The 27478-nt window shown below is 42.0% G+C and overlaps 1 protein-coding gene across 5 annotated transcripts; it reads right to left on the minus strand.

Moving 5' to 3' along the window:
• Nucleotides 1-814: 814 nt before the first annotated feature.
• LOC146673005 (uncharacterized) lies at nt 815-26178 on the minus strand. Of its 5 annotated transcripts, XR_014910380.1 has the most exons (20): nt 26089-26178; nt 20238-20677; nt 18475-20098; nt 17648-17905; nt 16963-17397; nt 16142-16546; nt 13464-13868; nt 12601-13047; nt 9556-9960; nt 7167-7616; nt 6319-6750; nt 5980-6243; nt 5617-5871; nt 5285-5533; nt 4896-5153; nt 2952-3254; nt 2589-2858; nt 2384-2467; nt 1983-2261; nt 815-1906 (listed from the first exon to the last, which is right to left on the minus strand). XR_014910380.1 is itself a non-coding variant. In XM_085401359.1 (19 exons), the coding sequence occupies exons 2-19, from the start codon at nt 20626-20628 to the stop codon at nt 2195-2197; spliced, it is 6552 nt and encodes a 2183-aa protein (XP_085257485.1). In that variant the 5' UTR covers nt 20629-20677; nt 26089-26178; the 3' UTR covers nt 815-2194. The 5 variants fall into 5 exon arrangements, 4 of the variants coding, with proteins under 4 accessions (XP_085257485.1, XP_085257483.1, XP_085257486.1 ...); XM_085401359.1 differs by having other exon boundaries at nt 815-2261; nt 9556-9924; nt 13015-13047; XM_085401357.1 differs by having other exon boundaries at nt 815-2261.
• Between the last annotated feature and the right edge of the window lie 1300 nt (nt 26179-27478).

A 27478-nucleotide genomic window follows, 5' to 3' on the forward strand; every position in this document is an offset into this window, starting at 1 on the left:
CTGCAGGACATCGGCCCATGAGGCCTGGAGTTCCCCACCCCTAGCCTAATACATCTAGGACACAATTTAAAGCTTTACACACTTAATTACGATTATGTTGTCTGAGAACTAACACAGAGCAGAAAACGTACCTTGTGATTGAGCTAATTTTTTATTATTCCTCCACAGTGTGGACCAGCAGAGCTCAGAGGTTCCCAGTGGTCAGTCTGCCCAGCAGCATCAAACACAGCTGGACTCCATATTTATGGTCTGCACATGTACAACAACTACTTTTACATCTATTCTGTTCACAGTCATCTCCATGCTGCTCTTTGTAGACCGGTGGATTGCCAGTGTGTCCAACATGGATCTGATGTTTGGCTCCATGATTTCAGTCTGATTGGCTCATTCATAAAGTGTTCTGTTCCAGCTGCTGGAGGACAACATCATCACTTTTGTGAAGAACGAGCTGAAGAAGATCCAGAAGGTTCAGAGTCCAGATTACCCAGAATGGGAGGATGATGAGCAGAGGAGCAGCAGCAGAGAGGCATTTGAAGATCACAGTGAACTTCCTGAGGAGAATGAAGCAGGAGGAGCTGCCTGACCGACTCTAGAGCAGTAAGAGGATTTTTGTAGAAAGATTTAACCTTCTGTGTCATGGCACTTGGTCTTCGACCCAGTCTTTCTATCTTTCTGGACTTTACTGGGTTATTGAAATATCGTATGAGGCTAGTTTCATGGTTATGTTTACATCAAGCATCAAGTATGCTTTGGTGTAACAAATATTGAACAAGTTCGCACAATCACCTCTTTACAATGGACTATAATGTTTAAATGATTTGCCTGTGTGTAATAAACCATAACAGCACATTTCACATATCTGTAGTAAGAAAAATCTCTTTCTGAAAACACTGCACGTCTTTAATGTGCTGCTTGCTTGTGACTTCTTGATGTTGGTAAATACAAATGAAAAATACATGTACAACTGTTACGGATTCAAATATTGGGGATGGAGACAAGAGGAAAAACCACAATAACAACACTGGTCCGGCCGGGTTGAGTCAAACGATGATTTTAATGATCACACGCGTGGGAGATGGACACCGTACGCAGACAGCATCAGATCTCAAAATGGTGGAGCATTGATCAAACTTTTATAGCCTCTGGTTCTCCCACCTTATCATAAAAGCCTAAACATTCACATGCTTTCTCTCACACGGCGCCTAAGCTACGACCTTGGCTGCCTGTTTATCTGCTCCTGCTGAGATGGGGCAGAAAACTCCAGCATGTTCTCTTCTAATCAGACAAATAAGGCGATGACTTTCTGCAAACAGTATTTCTTATAACATCATAAAACACTATCATTCATCCACAATAAATCAGCAGTCTAATGTAATGCAAATCAGTTTAACTAATGCAATAGTTATCGTTATCAGCTTCTTCTAATTCAGGAGAATAATGCAAACTAAGACTACATAATAATTCACAATCTTTAATTAGGGGTATAACATGGCATAAAATAATACTATAATCCCACACATTATGCTTCTGCTGTGAAGTCCTTTTTTTTTGTTATTACTGATATATGATATTCCATCGGGAAGACATGATTATTGAACAAATAATGAACAAGTTCTCACAAACAATTCAGCTGTTACACGTTTCAGTATCTGTTTGTATTTCGTGGAATCAACATTTGTGTGCGAGTACACAAAAATCAGTACAGTTATTGCAAAAGTACCAAAAATAAACTAAGCCGACTCACAACTGTACAATAAAACTGTTACAGCCTCATTTTGTTTTTTCACTAATTGAAAACATTTTAATCACAATAATACAACCTGATGTGTAAATATTGGGATGACCACTAGATGGCTTCAGATCTCCATAAAATAAAAATCAGCAGAAACATGAGACGTGCTCGTTTCTACACAAATAAATAAAACAAAGCATTTTAATTACGACATGAAAAAGAAAATACAGCAGTTGTTAACACTTACTACGCTGACCTATTATTGCTCTTGTATATTACAGATTAGTATGAAGCAATTGTGAGAGTTTTTACGGAGACCATAAAACTACATCTCCCTGATGATGACGACCATGACGACAATGTTAAAGATTATGGCGAGCGCTTCACCAGATCTCAAACTGCGTGTGCTCCTTGAAGGCTGCTCTGATGATGATGATGACGATGGTGATGATGGCGAGCGCTTCACCAGATCTCAAACTGCGTGTGCTCCTTGAAGGCTGCTCTGTGCACGATGTTGTTGCTGAAGAGTCTAGAAAGAGACCAAAGCAGAGAGCAGACGTCACTCACACAGAACAACATGAATCCACGTGAGCTCAGGCTGTGAATGATTCCTCTCAGAGTCTGAGAAGAAACTCCTTCATGTTGGCTCACCGCACACAGTGGATGGAGGGGTTGATGGAGAGCAGCTGCAGTAACACATCGGTCGAAGCATCAGTGATCTGATTGTGACTCAGACTGTAACACAAACACAACATGTGGCTCTAACTGATCGCTGCACATTATATTACTGTAGTGTGTGTGAACAGGCTGATGGTTGTTGGTGCCTCCCACAGGAGGATCAGTGTGTGACACTCACTCTAGGACTTGGACTTTGTGCAGATGTGTGATGAGAGGGAGCAGCAGCTGGTCAGTGAGCTGACAGTGACTGAGGTCCAGCTCTGTCAGCCCTTCACACGAGTCCAGCATCTGGACCAAAGCCCCGCAGACCCTCTGATCCAGCGTGCTGTGACTGAGATCCAGCTCTCCACCCAGGGCTGTACACAGGGACACCGCCCGCCTCACTGCGTCCCTCTCACTGTTCACAGGAACCAGAGACAGCAGCTGGAGGAGGACAGTGTTACTGACTCTAAACAGGACAAACAGAGAAACTGTCAGGATGCATCAACACCAGCGTGAACAAGGTTCTCTCTGGTTCAGACTCTTCGGTGGTCTTTCCCACCTGAGGCGGACCCTGTGGAGGACAGGAAACAGCAGGTCCAGCACGCTGTCCTCCACCTCACAGTCTCGCAGGTCCAGCTGTGTGTCCCGGCTGCCCTGTGTCAGGATGGTGGAGACGGCCCTGCAGTCATCAGCAGTCAGACTCAGAGGCTCAGTCTGATCCTCCTCCGGTAGCTCCACACAGGAGGAGCAGGACAGATCCAAGCTGTGCTGCAGAGTCCTCAGCAGGCCTGACGCTGCCTCCTGCTGGACGTCACAGGCAGCACAGCAGTGGATGAACCTCAGCAGCTGGTTCCTGTCAACACTGGAAAGAAACGCATGGAGACAGAAAATCTAAAATGATAGATGCTGCAAACAAACTGCTGGCTCCAATAAAATGTGTTGATCTTTAAAACTAAAGGATTTTAAGAACAGCATCTATGAACTAGCAGCAGATACATTATTGTAATTAGATGTTGGATTTATGCACAGCACTCATGTTATTAAGACAAAGTCACACTGAGCCCAGTTTCCCTGCTTGGGCTGATTGTGCAGGTGGATGTTAACAGATAACAGCTTTAAATGAATAAGGACTCTGTTCATCTGGTAACTCGTTGTTCATAATTTACTGCATTTATCAGATTAAAAGCATCATTTGTCAGCAGTGATGAAGAGTAAATGTCTCCTTTGTGTCCAGGAAGCCACAGAAACACAGCATGTAGCAGATTATTTTAATGGGTCCAGTTCAAATGTGTCTGCAGACAAACTTGTGATTTCCAGCCTTCAGCTTGTTGTTCGAGCAGCTGATAAAAGTAGCCCAGGAGGTGTAATGACAACACTTGATAATAACTATAATTAATACAATTAAATTGTTAATTCGAGCAATTTTAATTCACTAAGATTAAAATGACAATAACGCTGATGATACCATTTGGTAAAACCACAAATGAGACACACAAATCAGAAGCAACAAGTCAGAGGCTGCAGTTTGGGAAACACTGAAGATCACCAGAAATGTTTGGGCCTCATTTGTAAACTTCACCAAATGATTTCCAATAATATATTTTTAAACAATTATCTGTATAATTAATGAGAAATTGCAAAGCTGACATTTGTAAACTTTGTAAATAATTCATGAATATTGTGTGACATCTAAAAACAGGACGGCTAATGCTAAGCTGCAGTGTGTTCAGCGATAAGTCGGCCCTTGGGTGTAAATAAAAAAAATCTAACTTTTGATTAGTCTGAATTTCTTTGTTGTTTAGTAAAGTTTGTGTTGGATTAAAATACAACAAACGGCTCTCACTGTTGCCATGACAGCGGGCTAATGCTAAAGAAAAGCGTGTGTGAATCTCTGAGACTAAACAACAGTCGGGGGCGGGGCATCTGTGATGAAACCCTCGATGATAAGTAGTGAAATAAACATCTGGTCATCATTAAAGAACACATACCATAGTGAGAACATGTTGTTTGTGTCATCAGAGTGTAATTATCGTCTCTTTCCAACTATGATATATAAGATAGGAAGCTTCACCACATTGTTGTTCGTACATGTCGCCACTATGAGCACCACTATCAGCGGCTCTGGAATTCTTTTCCAGGAAAACTGAACTCAAAGCCGTCTTCAAACCAGCTTACTGTCTGTAAACATCAACATGAACCAGTTACTGTTTGATCCTGTTTCCTGTTCCGTGTTTGCTACGGTGACCCTGGGTTGTTAGACAGGCGCCCACTAATAAAATGTGTTATTGTTGCTGTTGTTGTTATTATTACTGCTCTACCTTTAAATGATGTTCACTCTGCCTGCTGTTTGAAACTTTCCTTGTAGTTTCTTGTTCAACTGTTCATGTAATCTGTTCCACACTAACAGTAAAATGTTAGCTTGTTTTTGAAGCATTATGTTACAATAAAGTGTGTTGTTCAGCAATCACACAGCGCAGCACAGAAACGAGCTCTAATATCTGACCTGAGACGAGAAACGCTGTCCAGCATGAGGAGGATGGACTCTACTCCCCCTGCTGGTATGGAGGTCCACAGCAGGTTCAGTCTGACTCCGTCTCCGTGTCTGAGGATGAAGATCAGAGCAGCACAGTCCACTGAGTCCAGCTGTCTGCAGCTCAGGCTGATCACATGACCGAGTGACCTCAGCAAACTGGGAACAGCGTGACTGTCGTGAGCTCTGTGGAGCTCTCTGATGGAGCTCATCACAAAGCTGGGACTGGGCCTGAAAACAAAGAGTTTATTTCCAACTTTGTTTAAAGGATCCATGAAGTGCTGATTAAAGATGAGACAGCATTTCAAATCCTCCTGATTAATCAGCAGAAACTGTGTAAAAGATCAAACCACATTCAGCACCTTTTAAACACAATCCTGTCCAGAAAGGGAAGCAGACGTGTGGTCTCCTCCTGTAAGAACAGGTTCTTCCTCAGGTCCACAGTGATGGTCTGAGCCGACGGCTGCTGCAGCAGATAGTGAAGCAGCTCCCAGCTCAGGCAGCAGGAGGTCAGGTCTCCACCAACCTTACTCAAGAAGGACAACGTCAAGTCCTTGTCCTGGGTTTCATGGAGGAGAGACAGGAGCTGCTGGAAGCTCTCTTCACTCAGTCTGCAGAGATCATCAATAGAAAATAAGCTTTGAAGTAAAAATCGACATTTTATTTGTCCTGTGATGTTCAGAAAGACATTTACTTGACTGTCAGAGGACCATGATGGAGCAGCAGTGCAATGAGACCCTGAGCAGGGATGCAGGTCTCAGTCAGGTCTAACCGTCCGACTGTCCAGTATCTCAGCAGGGAAGCCAAACTACTGACGGCCCTCAACAATACTCTGTGTGATGGTCGGGCTTTCTTAGGCACAAGAGAAAGCTCTTCAACAGCCAGCCGACGGGCCGCTCTGCCTCTTCTTACCCACTGAGACAGCAGCAAGGACATGTCGATGGAAAGCCTGAAGAACGAAGAGACGAAAGAGCAGAAATGATGAACACCAAGAACTAAAGATTCACATAGAAATGATGTTAGAAGAGCAGGAGAGAGTCATGGTTTCACTTCCTGCCTCAGACTGTGTAGTTGTGTTGTGTGTCTGAAGAGCAGAGCGCCTCCTCTGGCAGACATCTTGCTGGGTGTGAGGATGAGATCCACTTTAGAGCCGCACAGTTTGAGAACTCTCCCCACAGACCAGCAGCTTTTCCTGTGTAACGCTCCTGTTAGCAGCAGCTGGAAGCCCAGCAGCTGCAGCAGAGACTCCAGCTGCTGGGCCTCCTCTCTGGATCTTACAGACATGGATGTGCACACACTCTGGAAGAACTCTGGACCACAGCTGGAACACAGTGAAGATGGGATCAGAGAACATGCTGGAAACGTTCTGCAAATGAAACCATCATCACTTATTTACCTGAGCTGTGAGATAAAAGGCAGACACTGCAGCAAACTCCTCACTTCACTCTCTTCATGTGAGCAGCCTCTCAGCTCCACTTGTTTCTTCTCTGGTTGGAGTTTCAGCAGCTCCAGGAGGATGGAGGTCTTTCTCTCTGAGAGGTCTATGGACCAGACTGCAGGAGCTGACTGGAAAACTGGCTGTAATGATGGAAGGACACTCAGACCTGTTTTAGTCTCACAGTCCTTCACATGGGAGCACAGATCCAACAGGAAGTTAATCTGATAATCTTCATCCATGTATCTCTCATGAAGAGGGAATGTCTGATATGTGCACACTGATGCTAACAGCTCCAGGATCTTCTCTCCTGTCTGCTGCTCTCTCTCTGCTGCTGCACAGAACAGACTCACAAAGATCCTGACTGCATGATGATGATTCCAAACATCAACACTGCAACAATAAGAAGGAAACATTTAGAGATGATTTGATGTGAGCTGCATAAAAACAGCCACACACTGCTGATGGACTCCATCTGGTCCATGTTTCCTGTACATAATGACGCTCCATGTTAAATATAACATAAACGAGGGAAACATATCATCTCAGTTGCAGCACATAACTAATTTATTAATCCTCATGAAAACAAGAAAACACAAATATTTTAGAAATTTGTCAAAATTCCACTTTTAGAAGCTTCTTTAAATCAAGAAGAGACGGTAAAAACTTTACTTTAAGATTAAATGAATAGAAAAGTTGTTTTCTGCTTTCTTTGTAAAGTAACTATATACTATGTGTATACTGCATGTGGTGAACGCATGTTCTCCATCAAAACTCTTCACTAAGCTTCTGAATACAATCTGACTTACCTGAGCTGTGAGATAAAAGGCAGACACTGCAGCAAACTCCTCACTTCACTCTCTTCATGTGAGCAGCCTCTCAGCTCCACTTGTTTCTTCTCTGGTTGGAGTTTCAGCAGCTCCAGGAGGATGGAGGTCTTTCTCTCTGAGAGCTTTATGGACCAGACTGCAGGAGCTGACTGGAAAACTGGCTGTAATGATGGAAGGACACTCAGACCTGTTTTAGTCTCATAGTCCTTCACATGGGAGCACAGATCCAACAGGAAGTCACTCTGATATTGCTTCAGATAATAATACATCTCCATGTATCTCTCATGAAGAGGGAATGTCTGATATGTGCACACTGATGCTAACAGCTCCAGGATCTTCTCTCCTGTCTGCTGCTCTCTCTCTGCTGCTGCACAGAACAGACTCACAAAGATCCTGACTGCTTCATCAGGATCTGAGCACCCATCAACACTGGAACAATAAGAAGGAAACATTTAGAGATGATTTGATGTGAGCTGCATAAAAACAACCACACACTGCTGATGCAGTTGTCCATGTGTGTCCTGTATATAATGAAACAGTCAGTGTTGGGAAGGTAAGTTTTCAAATGTATTCCACTACAGATTACAGATTACATGCCCCAAAAGGTATTTTGCAATGTATTCTGAATACTATGGATTACTTAATATATTATCAAGATTTTACAACTACATTAATGTCTCATTGCTGTGTGATTTATTACTATTACTGAAGGTTACTCACCAGACCAAAACCAACTCGACTTAAAATTTATTTCAAACCTAAAACCTTTAGTGAACAATGAAACAAATAAGAGTAAAAATGCAATCATTTACTGGTAGCAATAAAATAATCTTCTACGTCTTAAGCTCTGTCCACACCTATACAGCTTTTTCTATGTGTTTGGGCCTTTCGTTCACACGTAAACGGCATTTTGAATAATCTAAAACTGAGATTTTTTTAAACTCCTTCTTTGCATTTACGTGGACGAGGAATACGGGGTTCATCACGCAGCGTCAAAACTTGTGCGTCTTTTTTCACGTCTTACTATCTGCAGTTTTTACACACTTACACACACACAGTTACTGTCCCCACATTTAAAGGCAGAGGCCTCATTATTTTATGTGTAAAGCGGACCCTCGTTTATTGCGGCAGTTAGGTTCTAAAAAATCCCGCGATAGGTGAAATCTGTACAGTAGTCAGCTTCATTTTTTAAAGTTATTATAGATGTTTGAAGGCTGTAAATAACCTCACTACAAGCTGTACACTTTCCTCAGACAGGTATGAACATTTTCACTCTTCTCTCGCTTGTTTAAACACAAAGTTCAAACCTTGTTAGAAAAATAAGTCCAGTATTATAGAAGAAGCCAAAGATCAAACCCTGTTTTCAGAACATGGGAACAGCTGCAGAGAGTTCAACATTAATGAATCAATGGTACAGAAGTAGACGAAGCAAGAAGAATGAGTCAAGTTTGACTCCTCTGACTGTTTGGCTTTGCTTAATGCGTCTTATAATCTGAAGAATGCGGTAACTTCTAGCTTCCTTTAGCATGTGCAGAAGTCAAACTTTTGGTGCCATAGTTAGCGTCTTCCTCAGCCTTTTGGGAGCTACCACAGGAGCCTCTGACGGTGCAAAAGGTTTCGTCGACATTGTTGTGTTTGTGGGGGAGAAAACCTACAAACAAACAGCACTGCTGCTCGAGGATTTATGTAAATTTGACAAGCTGAACTCGTTCTGTACTGGACAGGAGACACGGCTCAAGGTTGATTGATAATGGTCTGCAACAAATCAGGATGCACAACACAATGCGCTGTTAAAAAAAAGAAAGTAAATCTGCAGAATTGCACGGACCACACTGCCCACGAGGCTCCCGTCTTTAGGGCTGTGCCTGTAACACTGCTCATATTGCCTTACTATTAAAATAGTTTTTCAATAATAATTTTTACAAATATTTCTTACAGCTCTAATGTGCAGCACAGAGCGCTCAAACACATCTATTCATTCACTTCTTCATAGATGTTTATCATCCATTCATGTGCTCATGTTTGTGACTGATGAAGGCAGCATTCGATTGGTCCATTTAGTGTGGAAGAAGAGAGAAATAGCGAATCAAAGGCCTCCTTTTATGTGAGTGTGGACAGAGACTGAAGCTGAGTGAACACAAAGTTTCCCCACATTGTCACAGCTGTCATCTCTGACTGCAGGTTTAGCTTTCATCAAGCCAGCTCACACAAAGAAAGCCTGCTTATGATCAAGCTGCTTCACTCTTCAGCCGTCTGTACAATTATACAATTATATTAAAATGCATATACTGAAAAATGTTTCCACTGCTGACTTCAGGGAGCATCTCGTCTTCTGAAGAATTAATCATGTAAAGAAGAATTCATGTACCTGAGCTGTGAGATAAAAGGCAGACACTGCAGCAAACTCCTCACTTCACTCTCTTCATGTGAGCAGCCTGTCAGCTCCACTTGTTTCTTCTCCGGTTGGAGTTTCAGCAGCTCCAGGAGGATGGAGGTCTTTCTCTCTGAGAGGTCTATGGACCAGACTGCAGGAGCTGACTGGAAAACTGGCTGTAATGATGGAAGGACACTCAGACCTGTTTTAGTCTCATAAGAGTACAGGTCCAGGAGGAAGTCACACCATTTCACTTTAAGAGGACTGTGTTTGTATGTGCACACTGATGCTAACAGCTCCAGGATCTTCTCTCCTGTCTGCTGCTCTCTCTCTGCTGCTGCACAGAACAGACTCACAAAGATCCTCGTTCTGTCTTCATCTGATGTCTCAGCATCAACTCTGCAACAATAAGAAGGAAACATTCAGTGATGATTTGATGTGAGCTGCATTGAAACAACCACACACTGCTGACACACTTTGCAATGTTTGTGAGTTTAATCTGGATCTTTGCTGATTTTCTGTCTTCAGTAAAATGAAACTTTGATAAAAATCAGAGTCTGTTTATTTCTTTGGAAGTCAGCAAACTCATAAATTGAGCAGAGGATCAAATAATTATGTCACTGCTGTAAAAAGGTAGAACACTGTGAGAACAGCTGTAATACAGTGTTGTATTATTCATGTACGTCGGAGTATTTGGAGAGTTTAGATTTTATATTTGCTATGGTCACTGAATCCTGGTGTTTCTTGGTTTAATGCAGTAACGTCTGTTTTCTACAATGTTTCTATGACAGGAAATGCTGTTTGCGTTGGATTCTCTATGATGAAGGAGATGGCGAGCCACCTCTGAACCTCATCACCTCCTTAGCCTGAGCAGCTGCTCTGAGTTTTCACTGTGCCAGACGAGGAGGCCACGCCCCCTTTTTCAGCCTTCACCTGAGTTCACCTGTGTGAAAGCACAGCACCAAACAGCTTAGCTGCTGTGTTTCACTCAGGAGCACTTTGGAAGTGAACCTGACTGGACGTCTTTACTAAAACTGACTGACTACAAACCAGAGGAGCCAACGACAGAACTTCCAAACTCTTCAACATCCCAGAGACACTTTCCTGCATCATCAGGTGACTCCTTGTGATGAGGGAGCAGCTAAAGTAGCCTTGATCGCTTCAATATCAACACTGTGTTCGTGCTGTTTACACTCGTCTGTGACGCTGTGTGAAATATTCACTAGTGTTTTGTGATCATTCACATTTGATTTGATAGAAGAAGTTTCAGGACATTGAAGTTACAGCTCTGAGTGGCTCCAGCTGCTCAGTGAGTCTCTTCCTCTCTTAAAGCCTCAAACTCACACTCTGGCCCTGCTCATTTAATATCCTGCAAACCTTCAGTGAGTTATGTTTGCACTGTGTGATCAATATTTGTATGTTCTGTATCACTTTGTGCGTTTTCCTTTTCCTGTCATGAAGACAGCTCAGACCTGCTGGCGTCTCCAGGTCCTGCTGAGCTTTCAGGTTATGTGATAAATGCTTTGGAAGTCATGGATGGGCCTCACTTTAGACCAGCTCACACAACATACTTCACTAACAACCAGTAACTGTCTGGATTAACTCAGGAATATCTGTAACACATGTACAACTTTATAAAGTGTTCATCCATCATTGGAAAAGTATCAGACTGCTGTCATTGAACATGTTATATTTGAGCCTCTTCAGCAAAACTTCATCATGTGTATCCATGATTATGAACGACATACTGAGGAGGAGCAATGCTTCATAAATGATGAAACAAGTATTAACTAACACTAATGCTGAAGAGTGTGCAGCTGTTATAAAGTGTTAGCAGCAAAACACTAAACATCAACAATACAGAAACACACAGAGGGGAACAACAACATCTACAACAGCAGCTTCACCTGCTGCTCACATCACACACGTGGAAATCACATATTTACTAACATTTTACAGTTAATTCATTTAGATTAAGATTTGTTTACACTGAAAATTAGACTCAATTAATATTTTCTGGTTCAGAAAAGTCTTAAACACAAAGATTCACATGTTAGTGGCCACGTTGAGCCTCCTGTCAGTGTTTAGTTTCACCAGACTAGCTCTCTGTACCTGGCTATATCACCATGGTAACAGATGCTGAACACAGCCTGGTGTAGATCAGGTTATGTTCAGTGTCAGATTAAAATCAGCTGTAAGTGACACATTTTCTCTGAGTCTTTTATGTCCAGTCTGCTCTGAGCTGGAGCTCATGATAACATGAACGTCACTTTGATGTGGTGACAAACTCCTTCACCAGATTGTGTGTCAGAGCTGAATGCAGCGAGTAACCTTTCATGTTTAAGTGGATCGAGGTCAAAGTGTCACAGCTGTCAGCTTACAAATAAACTGCAGCACAGAGCGCTCACACACATTCATTCATTCACATGTTAATGATTGCTACCAGCATCGCTTAGTCTCCTTTGATGCAGCAACAGTGTTGCCTGTGTTGCTATAGTTACATATTGTTTATAGCTCTGTGTCACCTGTTAATGTAACAATATTTCTTATTAATGGAGGTGAAATCAGTGGGTCTACTTTGTGTGGAAGAAGACAGAAATAACGTATGAATGGTCGTTGTGTGGATGTGGAGAAGAGAGGCCCCAAATGCAGGCTGAAGCTGAACATCCTGGATGACTCAAACTGTTTCCCTCTGCAGTGACAGCTGCTTGATGCTGTTTTGTTTTAAAGCCCATCAGAAACACATAAATACCTTAACAGTACAACTTTTATTAATATTTTTAATGAAGCTTTTTTTCCCAGGAGGTCTTAGTGATGCTGTAAATGTCACTAAGTGCAGTTTTATTCTCACAGACAAACTGTCACATGTTAAAAAACTGTTGAAGGTAAACGTTACAAATTTGTGGACTCATTTCTATAAACTGGCTTCAATCAAGCAGCAACTAAATTGTCAAATAGAGCTAAAATATTTTCATGAATTATTTTCAGCACTCATTTATTGACAGACAGACTTTATTGTGTGAAGAACGTGTCGTGTACCTGAGCTGTGAGATAAAAGGCAGACACTGCAGCAAACTCCTCACTTCACTCTCTTCATGTGAGCAGCCTCTCAGCTCCACTTGTTTCTTCTCTGGTTGGAGTTTCAGCAGCTCCAGGAGGATGGAGGTCTTTCTCTCTGAGAGGTCTATGGACCAGACTGCAGGAGCTGACTGGAAAACTGACTGTAATGATGGAAGGACACTCAGACCTGTTTTAGTTTCACAGTCCTTCACATGGGAGCACAGATCCAACAGGAAGTCACACTGATATTGGTTCAGATAATCATACATCTCCATGTGTCTCTCATGAAGAGGGAATGTCTGATATGTGCACACTGATGCTAACAGCTCCAGGATCTTCTCTCCTGTCTGCTGCTCTCTCTCTGCTGCTGCACAGAACAGACTCACAAAGAACCTGATTTCACCATCTTGAGTCTCCAAATAAACACTGGAACAATAAGAAGGAAACATTCAGAGATGATTTGATGTGAGCTGCATAAAAACAGCCACACACTGCTGATGGACTCCATCTGGTCCATGTTTCCTGTACATAATGACGCTCCATGTTAAATATAACATAAACGAGGGAAACATATCATCTCAGTTGCAGCACATAACTAATTTATTAATCCTCATAAAAACAAGAAAACACAAATATTTTAGAAATTTGTCAAAATTCCACTTTTAGAAGCTTCTTTAAATCAAGAAGAGACGGTAAAAACTTTACTTTAAGATTAAATGAATAGAAAAGTTGTTTTCTGCTTTCTTTGTAAAGTAACTATATACTATGTGTATACTGCATGTGGTGAACGCATGTTCTCCATCAAAACTCTTCACTAAGCTTCTGAATACAATCTGACTTACCTGAGCTGTGAGATAAAAGGCAGACACTGCAGCAAACTCCTCACTTCACTCTCTTCATGTGAGCAGCCTGTCAGCTCCACTTGTTTCTTCTCTGGTTGGAGTTTCAGCAGCTCCAGGAGGATGGAGGTCTTTCTCTCTGAGAGGTCTATGGACCAGACTGCAGGAGCTGACTGGAAAACTGGCTGTAATGATGGAAGGACACTCAGACCTGTTTTAGTCTCATAAGAGTACAGGTCCAGGAGGAAGTCACACCATTTCTCTTTAAGAGGACTGTGTTTGTATGTGCACACTGATGCTAACAGCTCCAGGATCTTCTCTCCTGTCTGCTGCTCTCTCTCTGCTGCTGCACAGAACAGACTCACAAAGATCCTCGTTCGGTCTTCATCTGATGTCTCAGCATCAACTCTGCAACAATAAGAAGGAAACATTCAGTGATGATTTGATGTGAGCTGCATTGAAACAACCACACACTGCTGACACACTTTGCAATGTTTGTGAGTTTAATCTGGATCTTTGCTGATTTTCTGTCTTCAGTAAAATGAAACTTTGATAAAAATCAGAGTCTGTTTATTTCTTTGGAAGTCAGCAAACTCATAAATTGAGCAGAGGATCAAATAATTATGTCACTGCTGTAAAAAGGTAGAACACTGTGAGAACAGCTGTAATACAGTGTTGTATTATTCATGTACGTCGGAGTATTTGGAGAGTTTAGATTTTATATTTGCTATGGTCACTGAATCCTGGTGTTTCTTGGTTTAATGCAGTAACGTCTGTTTTCTACAATGTTTCTATGACAGGAAATGCTGTTTGCGCTGGATTCTCTATGATGAAGGAGATGGCGAGCCACCTCTGAACCTCATCACCTCCTTAGCCTGAGCAGCTGCTCTGAGCTTTCACTGTGCCAGACGAGGAGGCCACGCCCCCTTTTCCAGCCTCCACCTGAGTTCACCTGTGTGAAAGCACAGCACCAAACAGCTTAGCTGCTGTGTTTCACTCAGGAGCACTTTGGAAGTGAAGCTGACTGGACGTCTTTACTAAAACTGACTGACTACAAACCAGAGGAGCCAACGACAGAACTTCCAAACTCTTCAACATCCCAGAGACACTTTGCTGCATCATCAGGTGACTCCTTGTGATGAGGGAGCAGCTAAAGTAGCCTTGATCACTTCAATATCAACACTGTGTTCGTGCTGTTTACACTCGTCTGTGACGCTGTGTGAAATATTCACTAGTGTTTTGTGATCATTCACATTTGATTTGATAGAAGAAGTTTCAGGACATTGAAGTTACAGCTCTGAGTGGCTCCAGCTGCTCAGTGAGTCTCTTCCTCTCTTAAAGCCTCAAACTCACACTCTGGCCCTGCTCATTTAATATCCTGCAAACCTTCAGTGAGTTATGTTTGCACTGTGTGATCAATATTTGTATGTTCTGTATCACTTTGTGTGTTTTCCTTTTCCTGTCATGAAGACAGCTCAGACCTGCTGGCGTCTCCAGGTCCTGCTGAGCTTTCAGGTTATGTGATAAATGCTTTGGAAGTCATGGATGGGCCTCACTTTAGACCAGCTCACACAACATACTTCACTAACAACCAGTAACTGTCTGGATTAACTCAGGAATATCTGTAACACATGTACAACTTTATAAAGTGTTCATCCATCATTGGAAAAGTATCAGACTGCTGTCATTGAACATGTTATATTTGAGCCTCTTCAGCAAAACTTCATCATGTGTATCCATGATTATGAACGACATACTGAGGAGGAGCAATGCTTCATAAATGATGAAACAAGTATTAACTAACACTAATGCTGAAGAGTGTGCAGCTGTTATAAAGTGTTAGCAGCAAAACACTAAACATCAACAATACAGAAACACACAGAGGGGAACAACAACATCTACAACAGCAGCTTCACCTGCTGCTCACATCACACACGTGGAAATCACATATTTACCAACATTTTACAGTTAATTCATTTAGATTAAGATTTGTTTACACTGAAAATTAGACTCAATTAATATTTTCTGGTTCAGAAAAGTCTTAAACACAAAGATTCACATGTTAGTGGCCACGTTGAGCCTCCTGTCAGTGTTTAGTTTCACCAGACTAGCTCTCTGTACCTGGCTATATCACCATGGTAACAGATGCTGAACACAGCCTGGTGTAGATCAGGTTATGTTCAGTGTCAGATTAAAATCAGCTGTAAGTGACACATTTTCTCTGAGTCTTTTATGTCCAGTCTGCTCTGAGCTGGAGCTCATGATAACATGAACGTCACTTTGATGTGGTGACAAACTCCTTCACCAGATTGTGTGTCAGAGCTGAATGCAGCGAGTAACCTTTCATGTTTAAGTGGATCGAGGTCAAAGTGTCACAGCTGTCAGCTTACAAATAAACTGCAGCACAGAGCGCTCACACACATTCATTCATTCATTCATTGACATGTTAATGATTGCTACCAGCATCGCTTAGTCTCCTTTGATGCAGCAACAGTGTTGCCTGTGTTGTTATAGTTACATATTGTTTATAGCTCTGTGTCACCTGTTAATGTAACAATATTTCTTATTAATGGAGGTGAAATCAGTGGGCCTATGCATATACTGAAAAATGTTTCCACTGCTGACTTCAGGGAGCATCTCGTCTTCTGAAGAATTAATCATGTAAAGAAGAATTCATGTACCTGAGCTGTGAGATAAAAGGCAGACACTGCAGCAAACTCCTCACTTCACTCTCTTCATGTGAGCAGCCTCTCAGCTCCACTTGTTTCTTCTCTGGTTGGAGTTTCAGCAGCTCCAGGAGGATGGAGGTCTTTCTCTCTGAGAGGTCTATGGACCAGACTGCAGGAGCTGACTGGAAAACTGGCTGTAATGATGGAAGGACACTCAGACCTGTTTTAGTCTCATAAGAGTACAGGTCCAGGAGGAAGTCACACCATTTCGCTTTAAGAGGACTGTTTTTGTATGTGCACACTGATGCTAACGGCTCCAGGATCTTCTCTCCTGTCTGCTGCTCTCTCTCTGCTGCTGCACAGAACAGACTCACAAAGATCCTCGTTCGGTCTTCATCTGATGTCTCAGCATCAACTCTGCAACAATAAGAAGGAAACATTCAGTGATGATTTGATGTGAGCTGCATAAAAACAGCCACACACTGCTGATGGACTCCATCTGGTCCATGTTTCCTGTACATAATGACGCTCCATGTTAAATATAACATAAACGAGGGAAACATATCATCTCAGTTGCAGCACATAACTAATTTATTAATCCTCATAAAAACAAGAAAACACAAATATTTTAGAAATTTGTCAAAATTCCACTTTTAGAAGCTTCTTTAAATCAAGAAGAGACGGTAAAAACTTTACTTTAAGATTAAATGAATAGAAAAGTTGTTTTCTGCTTTCTTTGTAAAGTAACTATATACTATGTGTATACTGCATGTGGTGAACGCATGTTCTCCATCAAAACTCTTCACTAAGCTTCTGAATACAATCTGACTTACCTGAGCTGTGAGATAAAAGGCAGACACTGCAGCAAACTCCTCACTTCACTCTCTTCATGTGAGCAGCCTGTCAGCTCCACTTGTTTCTTCTCTGGTTGGAGTTTCAGCAGCTCCAGGAGGATGGAGGTCTTTCTCTCTGAGAGGTCTATGGACCAGACTGCAGGAGCTGACTGGAAAACTGGCTGTAATGATGGAAGGACACTCACACCTGTTTTAGTCTCACAGTCCTTCACATGGGAGCACAGATCCAACAGGAAGTCACTCTGATATTTGTCATTGTAATCAGAATGAAGAGGGAATTTCTGATAAGAGCAGACTGATGATAGCATGTTGAGGATCTTCTCTCCTGTCCTCTGTTCTCTCTCTGCTGCTACAATGAAGAGATTGATCAACAACTCAGTTTGATCTGAGAGATTTCCTGATGACTGACAGAAACTGGAAGAAAGAAAAGGAAACACGATGTGATGATTTGATCTGAGCACAACAAACAGAAACAAGCAGCACTGATACCGTCCTAGATTTGTCTCAGATAAATATCTCCAGCATTAAAAGTACATTAAAGACATAAGGTCAGTATTAGAGTTGGTTCAATTATTTCTATAAAGTAACTCGACTGGATTTTAAACCACAATTGAAGATCACATGAAAACATTGAGTGTTTAATAAGTAAAACCAAAGAGCATACCTGAGTGAGTGGATGTGGGGTAAATGGTGTAAGAGGAACGAGCTCGCACTTTGACAGACTCTGTGATCACAGTGAAGGCAGACTTTCACCTTCCTCTTCCTCTTCTGCAGGACTCTCACAGCTCGGTCATACAGTTGTGTTTCACTGTTGACTGGGAGGTGCAGCTGATTCTCAGTGAAGTCAAGTAAACTCACGTAATCCACGTCCACCTCACTCAGAAGAGAAATGGTCCACAGCTGGCGTGACAAGGAGTCACTCCTACAGTTGGAAGGTTGGTAGAGAACTTCATTAGTTCACATGTAATCAGCTGCTGAGAACTATTATTATATTATATATGATTATTTATTATTATTATTATATTATTATAGTCTATTTGTGTAGATTCATGCTGAAACTGAAGAACCATGTTCGCTTTTTTCATGCAAAACTCCTAATTTGTGCAAAGCTGCCAGAGGCTTACAAGTTAAATGTGCTTCAGTTGAGACTGAAAATGTCTTAAATAAGTAATAAAATCTCTCATTCAAATGACAAACGTCCAGGTAAAGTTAGTTAGCTTTCTGGGATCCCCTCACCTGGATTATTGTGTATGCATCAAGACTAAAGAATAATGTTACCAAATACCTAAAGACTACGTACAAACTTTCTGTCTACAACTCACTGGAAACATGATGAAACAAAGCTGAAACAAATCCTTCTCACTACTATGTTTTCATTTTTCACTTTAAGAAAAACACATACTGCTCTAAATCACTGAATGCTTTACATTTAAAACATTAAAAACAGATGTACAGAACCCTTTAACTTCAGATCTAAATGTTCTCACTTACCTTTGAAGTTTGCTGAGGCATCCCAGCAAAGGCCTCATTCCCTGTTTTGATGCTGTTGTATCCTCCAGGTTCAGCTCTATTTTCCTCTCCTTACTCTGGCTGATTACATAGGCCAGAACACAACACTGCTGAGGATCAAGAGTCTCTCCACTCACATCAATACAGTAGTCCAGTTTATCCAGGAGGCAGAGGCAGGCATCAGGTGACTGAGACTCATACAGGCATTGACATAAGAACATTAAGTCCACTTCACAGTCTTCACTGTCACTACAACCTACAAAGGTGGTCACCAAGTGTTTGAAGAACCAGTCAGACGTGTCTCTGAGCTGCTGAGGAGGAAGGAGACCTTCTAACAAATCAGTGTTCTTCTCATTCAACAGTCCACACAGGAAAGGGACCAAGTGTTTCATGTGTTTGCTGCCCTGAACCAGACACTGCTGTAGAACACATCTGGTCTTCTCTGGATCCTTTAAGACCCACAGAGCTGCAAAAAACTCCTGAACCGTGTAGTGGAGAAAGGCACACAAGGGTTTCCTTACAGTTGGGCTGATTTGAATCAGAAGCTTGCTCAAAATGGCCAAATTAGCACAGCTGTCTAGTTTGGGCAGTGATGTTAGGCTCACATTTTTCCCTTCTGTTGCACAAAAAGCTGCCTGAGATAAAGACAGTATTGCATCCCATTTAGTGCTTTCATTTTCAGGTGTCTTGGAAACATTCCTCTGATTGCAGAAATGGAGGATATTGAGGTATATTTCAGTAACTGTGCAGGGATGTGGAGAGAAATCTGAGCCCTCAAAGCTAAAGCAGGCGACCACCATCAGGGCGTACATGGGGACGTGGCAAAGAGAGAATAACTCCAGGTTACACAAGACTTTGTTGAGGTGGTTCTCACTCAGATTCTTGGATAAGTACTCTCTGATGCCCTGCTCACTGAAGCCTTTCACTTCCACTCTGAGACAGTCCCAATCCAACAGGAAGTCTGCTGACTCCCCCTCTGGTCTGCAGGTGATGATGATCTTTGCTTCGGGTAGAAGGGTCTTCTGTATGAGCTTAAACACCACAGATGTAGAGCCAACATCTGTAACTCCATCAAAAATGATGGTAACACTGTCAGCATTATCCTTTATGTCCACTAAGACCTCATCGTTGCCTTCATCTGGTTCACAGAACACACTGAAGAGAAGATCCTCCAGTTTATGGAGCTCTGTGATGTTGGGTGCTTCTCTCATATCAAAGTAGAACATGTAATCTAGATCCTTGTTATCTTTCTCTGACCACAGTTTCAACATCTGATGGACCACAGCTGTTTTCCCAGTTCCAGGTTTTCCTACCAAAAGGATTTTTCTTTCATATGTTTTCAGCAGTTCACTGGGAGAGGTTCCATGTTTGTCCTCAGGTATGTAGGCCTTGAGTTTTTTAGTGCGAACCTTCCTGCTTTTCTTGATCTTTGACTTTTTTATTTTGGATGCTGAAGCCTGTCCTGGTGTGTCTAACACAAGCGAGGTGTAGGACAGGGAGTTCTGCTTGTTGAACAGGACTGCTTTACTTCGGGCCCATGATCTTTCTGAAATCTTTCGAGCTTCTGATTTCAGCTTTTCTTGGTATCTGTGACACGGTTTAGGGCCTGAAAGAAAAGAGGTGTGGGAGAAATTAATTAAAAATTTATTTAGGGATTTAACTCATGTGTCACTGAACAGCACTGCATTATAAAAGAGTGTGATCACGAGAAATCTTGCCACAGACTTCAGTTTGTTTAAAAATACCTTGTAAATCTGTTACATCCATGTTGGTGTCATCCGTGAAGGAAAAGCAGCTGATCCAATAGTTCAGGTTAAATTTGTCTCGTGAAGAGGAATCTGATGCTGTAATTTCCAGAAAAGACGGCGGCCTTTCTGTTCTTCTCTTTCTTGTTATGTCAATAATCCTGAGAAACTCATAGCAGGCTGCTTCCCCCTTTTTTATGACACGGTCCACAATTTCTCTGGTTTTGTCAAAGTCGTCACCCGCTGTCTTTATTTTACTGACTTCTTCCTCTGAGAAAACTTCTTTCTGGTAGAGATGCTCTACAATCACAGTGAGCCCCTTTAATGTTCCCACCAGTTTGGGCTTGGCCCTCCTGACGTACTGCACAGCGGACTGAGATGTACAAGCCATGTTTCCTTTATTTCATGTACAAGCCATGTTTCCTTTATTTCCTGGATTTCTGTTGAAAAAAATGTGGATTTAAACAAAATGTAATTCATTTCAAAGATTCAGACTAATATATAATTTTGATGTTGCTCCTGTTCCTAGCATTGCTAGGCTTTGTTTTAAATTGATGTGTCAAGTGTGTTTATAATTTATCCTCAGTCTTTGACTTTTAGTTTTTTCAGCATTCTGGTTTTTGATTTTATTTTCTTGTCTTCTTTAAATGTTTTTTTCTTTATTATTTTGCAATTGACAGCGCCACCACTCTCTTGGTGGCGCTGTCACTTGGTGTTCGCTCGTTCTGCGTTAGAGTATCACTTCCTGTTCCTGCTGAACCACAGTGGTGTTTCTGAGTAGCTTATCTGCTTAGCAATTTAATTAAAAACTTTTAGATACATTTTTTTCATAGTATAATCTTCGCGTGCTTCATCCGAAGCACACTTTCTGTGTACTCACTACCTGATTTATAGCCAAAGTATTCACTCACTGTGTATTTACTGTTTCGCTAGCTTAGCTTAGCTCTCTGTCTCTCTTCCACAGCATGTCTTTATCCTGTCTTCCTTCTCTTACCCCAACCAATCACAGCAGATGGCCCCGCCCCTCCCTGAGCCTGGTTCTGCTTTCTTCCTGTTAAAAGGGAGTTTTTCCTTCCCACTGTCGCCAAAGTGCTTGCTCATAGGGGGTCATATGATTGTTGGGCTTTTCTCTGTATCTACTGTACAATATAAAGCGCCTGGAGGCGACTTTTGTTGCGATTTATTGCTATATAAATGAAATTGAATTGAAATGAAATGAAATTGAATTCAAAGCAACGTGTAACTCTGGTTTTGATAATTACTGTGTATTTTCTCATTTTGCATCTTCACTACTTACTCAACACACAGCATCTCTTAGTTGCTTGCATAATAATCTAAATCTAAACTGCAGGTGGGGGAGAGATATATCAGAGGTGGAGAATGAACTCAGCCTGGATCTCTATTGTCTTATGTACTGTAGATGACTGAATGATGTGGTGGGTGTAATTCCCTCTGCAGTGGGGTCGGGTGGACCACCCCGGGCTCTGTGGGGCTTGGTTGTGCTGCTGCTGTGGGACCTGGTCTGCATGGGCCTGTGCACCCTGGCCTTGATGGATTCCAGGGAACAGGGGTGTCTACTGGGGTCAGCAGGGAAGCTGGCCCCAGGGAGGGACTACTTGCTTCTTCCCGCTCCACCACACCCACCCAAACATGCAAGGCCTTGGGGTGCAGGTGTGTCTATAGGGTGCAGGGGAGGCATTGTCCCTGTCCCCTTCTGTCCGCTTGTGCCTCAATTTTTTTGTGAGGCACAGGCGGCTTCAATTTTATTCCAATTTTATTGTTTTGTGCCTCAATTTTATTCCACAAACTAGACATCCACATTACTCCCACTCTCATAACACACACACATGTAGGGCCTTGGGGGTGGGCAGGCTATGCAGCGTCCAGAGGTGAGGTGTATTCAACCTCACCTCTGGTGCCGGTGCCCACCTTTTTAATTTTAAATGCACCCCACGTGTGGGGCTCTCCTCAGCTCTTCCCAGGAGGGTGGCGTGGCTGCCCCTCTTTGGGCTCTCACACTCCGAGGGGCCTCTGGATGTCTGCCTGGATCTCCTCCATGCCTGCTTCATGCCCTCATTGGAGGGGCTATCACTCCCCACACCCTCTAGCATGTGGTTAAATGGAGAAATGTCTTAAAGCATTCTCAATCATCCAGGAAAGTAAATCTCCAAAAGTTGATTCTGTTCATCTGGACGTAGCGTTTTGTGGGAGAAACGTTTCATCATCATCCAGGTGACTTCTTCAGTCTCAGCTGACTGCAGGCTTCAATCTTATAAACAGTACATTTGCATATTGACTGAAACCAGCCCACTGAAGGAACAATGGGCTGGGAGATCAGTTTCTTCATCATTAATATGCAAATTGTCATGACCATTGATCAATGTGATGAAATGTTGCTCCCACTGAAAATGCTACCTCCAGATGAACAGAATCAACTTTTGGGTACATGGAGAAACCTTTTGAATACAAGCACGCTCACGCACTTAAGCAATGCGGTTGAAAAATGTGGGTGCGCCTAACTTTTGTGCTGGTTTTCTTAGGCGCACCAGTGCAATCATGGCAAAAAGTTAGTGTAGAGCCCTGTAGATGAGACCTAAACTAAACACAACTGTAGCGACTTCCACAGTCGCTAGAGGTCGGGGTGGAGTCTGCCTATTTGCCTGACGCGCTGTCAACTTTACGCAATAATGCGAGAGGTGGAATTGCTTGCTTGTTTATTAAAGTGCTTTGAGAGTTTACAGAGTAATGTCATCGGCTCCTGATTCAGACTCTTAAACATCACAGGCTCTGATGCAACAAGGGGAAACTCGTGCAGCGGTCAACAAAAACTGCGGCTCCAGCCCTCCTCTCAGAGAATGACAGACTGACCACGCCCTCTTAATTTCACCACTAGCACCCACGTGACTCCCGTTACACATCACCATAGCAACCAAACAAATGAAAACCCAGTGATCATCAAAATTCAATACATTTAGTTATGGCTGCTACAACAACAAAACCCTGACTAAATAACGGCACAAGAACTTAATATATTTCCAATATAACATAAGAAATCAGAAAATACAAAATAAACTCAAACAGCTGGGTCACACACCCAGCCCCTGACAAATTGTCTGATTAGAAACATCTGGAAAAACACAAGAAGACCCTCACTGTTGTTTAACTTCCACAGCTGAAAAGACTCTCAGCTGATCTGCATGTTTCATCATTTCCTCTTATTGTTTTTTACTAAATGTTTATTGCTTAGTGTTCAGTCCATCGTGTCAGTGAGGGGCACAGACCAGAGGGAGGAGAGCAGGTAATCATCATATCTGTGAGCTTTAGAGCAGACTGAAAATTACTACTTTAAATATTCATAGATTCTTTTGAATAGGAAGAAGAAATCATCTGTGGTTCTCATGTCATGTTAAGAAAAAATAATATTACAATTGTGTATTAAACAAGTAGATTTTAATGTTTATTACAGTCACTAACTCATCATGTAAAATAAGCCACAGAAATTAGCATTGGTTACACCGCACAGTGCAAAAGTCTTGAGCCACCCATGACATCATTATATTTCCCTTCTAAGGATCCAGATGTTTTTCTAATTTCTTAATGCAACAAGTTTCCAGCTTTCTTTGAATATGGTGTAAATGTTTGTTTGTTTCTCTGCCTGCTACAAATCTATTGTAGGATTTGCCCAGCTCGCCTCTCCCGGACAACCTTCCGCTCTAAGCTTCACCTCCACCCGCGTCAAGTAAGGCTGCTGCAATCTGCTGCAGGTTCACTGAAACCACGTCTAGCCTGCTTTCAACACGTCCCTGTCACAGTGACTCTGAGGTCTCCAGCTCATAACTGCACTTGCCAATAGCTTCAAGGTTCCTGCTGGATGTTACCCCGTGCCTGGTTCCCCATTCCTCGTCCTTGATGACCCCCCCCCCCCCTCCCCTTTGTGACTCTTAGCTCTCACCCTAGCACATGTGGGGACTCCTGGCACTATGGTGGCTCACTGAAATGTTTACTCATAGTACTGTTTCATAGTTTATAGCGTTTTTCTCACAGTACTGTTCATACCGGTTCCTTTAGTGCTTCGACAGCATCTCATAGCTTGTAGATCATTTCTAGTGATTCATTTTGTTTCATGCAAAGTGATGTGACTCCTTGTAAAAGAACATCCCTCAGAACTGGTTTTTAGGCTCTCGTCTTTAGTTTGTCTTTCACTAAAAGTCTTGTTTTCATTACTCTCTTTTGTCACACCTGACTTCCTGTAATAAACTTTGAGATCTGAGAGTTATTTATTTCACACTTGGTTCAACAGTTTCCCTTCATACACACACAAACTGTGATTTCCCTTAATATCACACTGCACCCCTGAGTGAACAGGAGCAGGAAGAAGAAAATATTCTTATTAAACCGTGTCCCCTATCTGCACTCCAAATGATATTACAAGTGGGCACCATCAACCAAGGAACACATTAACGTTTGTCTACAGTTCGTAGCACAAAGCACACAACAAGAATATAACCAGCAATATACCCCACCGCATAATAGCAAGGAGAAGAGAATGACCCCCAGTTAACTCACATTTCTTTCAAATTCATCATATTGATTTATCATTTTAAACATAGCACATTTTAAAACAGCGCATGTTTGTACAACTCTTACAATTATAACGAGCAGTTCCACAATCTTATAACCGTTGGACTCATTTGTGTAGTCCTGCCAACTGATGCTAAAAATGATATTTCCTTCTGTCCTCACCTCCTAAACAAATTGAAAATGATATTTGTAACTTGAGGGCTAATATATTATTTTTTGCCTTATTTTGTCTGTAATTTCACTAAATCTTTCAATAGTTTCAATTTTATGAACAAATGATTCGTTTGTCCTCTGTATTTAACGTGAATATGAATCCTTTGTGTCACTTTCTTCTGTAATAAATATGGAGGTTTTATGGTATTTACATATGTATCCCCCCAAATTTCTACACAGTAACTAAGATACAGGAAAAAGTATAAAGTATGCATCGCCTTGTAGTCTAATAAATCTCTAACCTTACCCAAAATATAAATGTTTTTAGCCATCTTATTTTAAGTGCTTTTGAGTTGTGTCCACTCCCTCGTTTCGGGCGTGACAATCTGTTTTATTTCTCCACTATTAAAAACACTCTGGGATAACAGCTGAATGATTACTGGTTGATCTCCGGGATTTCACAAAAAACATTAAACAACATAAACTTTCTTTACTGTTTTGTAATGTCTGTAGTTTCTAATTATTGCTTTTAAATCGTATTATTTCACTACTTAAACTCTTCTGCACAAAGTTTGAAGTCAAAAACATCCCTGGCCTTTGATTTGGTCACTTCCTGTAACCGTGACGGGAAAAACACGAACAGCTGTGTCTGTCAGAGACCCTGCAGTACTGTTAGAATGGTTTATGGATGTATTTGTTGATTGTTGTTATTAACATTATACATTTCTGTGTTACACTGTCTGCTGTAATGTACAATAATCCTTCCCCTGAGTAGCCCGGTATGGCCGACGCATCGCCGTAATAAAGGCAGCCATATAGATATGACTTATATATTTTACAAAAAACCAAAAAACGTTTGCCGTACATACAAGTTAGAGTCGTAACACTTGTGTCTCTCTTTAAACGTTTACAGCTCAGTTTATGGTTCCCGTGTCTGCAGGAACGACTATTTAACGTCAGCGTATCCTATCATATCCTGAACACATGCGGAGAGTTTACCGCGTGGATCAAGTTTAAAGCGAAAATAACTGAATGTGACGATGTTATGAAACACGCACTCGAAGTAACGGCGGGAGTCTGACCGCAAAACATCTTTAAAACTAAAGTGAAAACATACCTGAGCAGCGAAGCAGAGCCTCCGAGCTGAAGCTCCTTTCATTCATAAAGAAACACTTCCTGTAGTTCCTCCTCACCTGTGTAGGTCCTGCTGGTGTCCACACGATGGCGCCATTGTAGTAGCAGACAGATGACACAAACCACTTCTGTGGACTTTGAAAATGTTTTCAGTGAGAAACGGAAAACATTAAATGACTGAAATAGAAAGATCATTCTATAAATACACTAACAACAATAAATAGCGTGATATACACAAGGGCACAAATATAAAGAGTGAAAATGTGTAGTCAAAAGCTTCACACTGTCAGCTTTCACCAATACAAAGATCGAGCAGATGCAAAACGAGTACCAGCAAAATATCATTGCTCACTCACATCACTCAGTCGTTACACTGCACCGACAGTTTGCAGCTGCATGCCTGAATGTCTTCACATCACGAAGGATTTAATGTATAGATTTATTTTGACATGTTATTAATATACTGTACTACTTGTTGTAGTTAAAACAAGTCAAACTTGCATCAACACAACTAAATTTCTCTCCACCAGTCTAAACCAGTCCTACAAATATCTCCCAGTGTGGCAGCACAGATAACCACTGGTGTATAAGGTGCTTCTGAATTCACAATACTTTGATGAAGAACCTGCTGAGTAAACAATCAGCCTGTTATTATTGCTTCCTACATCTGCTTTTTGAAAACCTCCCAAAGGCCCGTTTAAGAGCCACGTCAGTGTATTTGTATCTGTTCTTGCTGCATCTTCATTGGTCTGTCTCTCTGTTGCTATCTGCCGTTTTGTCTCTTTAGCTCTTCATCTTTTTGTTTTTGTCAGTTTTTGTCAGTGAGCTGGTGAACTTTTGTGTGTCTGCTGCCTTTGTTTGTGTGTTCTCAACATGATGCGCCCAAATTCAAGCCCTGCACATCTTGCCAGACTCCCAATCAGGAAGCAGAAAAACCTGCTGTCTCCGCTCTGGAAGTCTGTCCACCAAGAAAAGCTCTGACTTCTGCTAAATGGGCCAAACTGGGCAGAAAGTATACAAACACATCCTTATAGAATATGATGTAACACTATAATTCTGAAATATAGTGGGCCATGAAAGATACACCCGACTCATCCTGCAGCCTTCAATTGGAGCCTCCAAAGGATGCAGACCCTGGCTGCGTCCCAATTCAGGGTCTGCAGCCTTAAAGGCCACATTTTGAGGCCAATTGCATCACAGTGACGAAATGAAGGCTGTCCCAACTCAAAGGCTGCTCGAGATGCGGCCTTCATTTCCCTGACAACAACAGCAGACACGTGGTGTGTGTGCGGGTGTCTGCCTCTTATAACCACAGTGATTCTCCTGTGGTTTGAAATCTCACGTGATCTTGTGACGTGATCACGAGTCCAAAC

Source organism: Rhamphochromis longiceps, linkage group LG3, assembly GCF_057381845.1.
Source record: "Rhamphochromis longiceps isolate RC_006_pf linkage group LG3, R_longiceps_female_GT1.1, whole genome shotgun sequence".
NCBI classification, from domain to species: Eukaryota; Metazoa; Chordata; class Actinopteri; order Cichliformes; family Cichlidae; genus Rhamphochromis; species Rhamphochromis longiceps.

Coding starts and splice junctions, on each gene's coding strand:
- LOC146673005 (XM_085401357.1), bottom strand. CDS start 20,628: ATGGCTTGTACATCTCAGTCCGCTGTGCAGTACGTCAGGAGGGCCAAG. Junction 5,534..5,616: donor CATGGTCCTCTGACAGTCAA/GTAAATGTCTTT, acceptor TGATCTCTGCAG/ACTGAGTGAAGAGAGCTTCC. Junction 5,154..5,284: donor GACAGGATTGTGTTTAAAAG/GTGCTGAATGTG, acceptor CTTTGTTTTCAG/GCCCAGTCCCAGCTTTGTGA.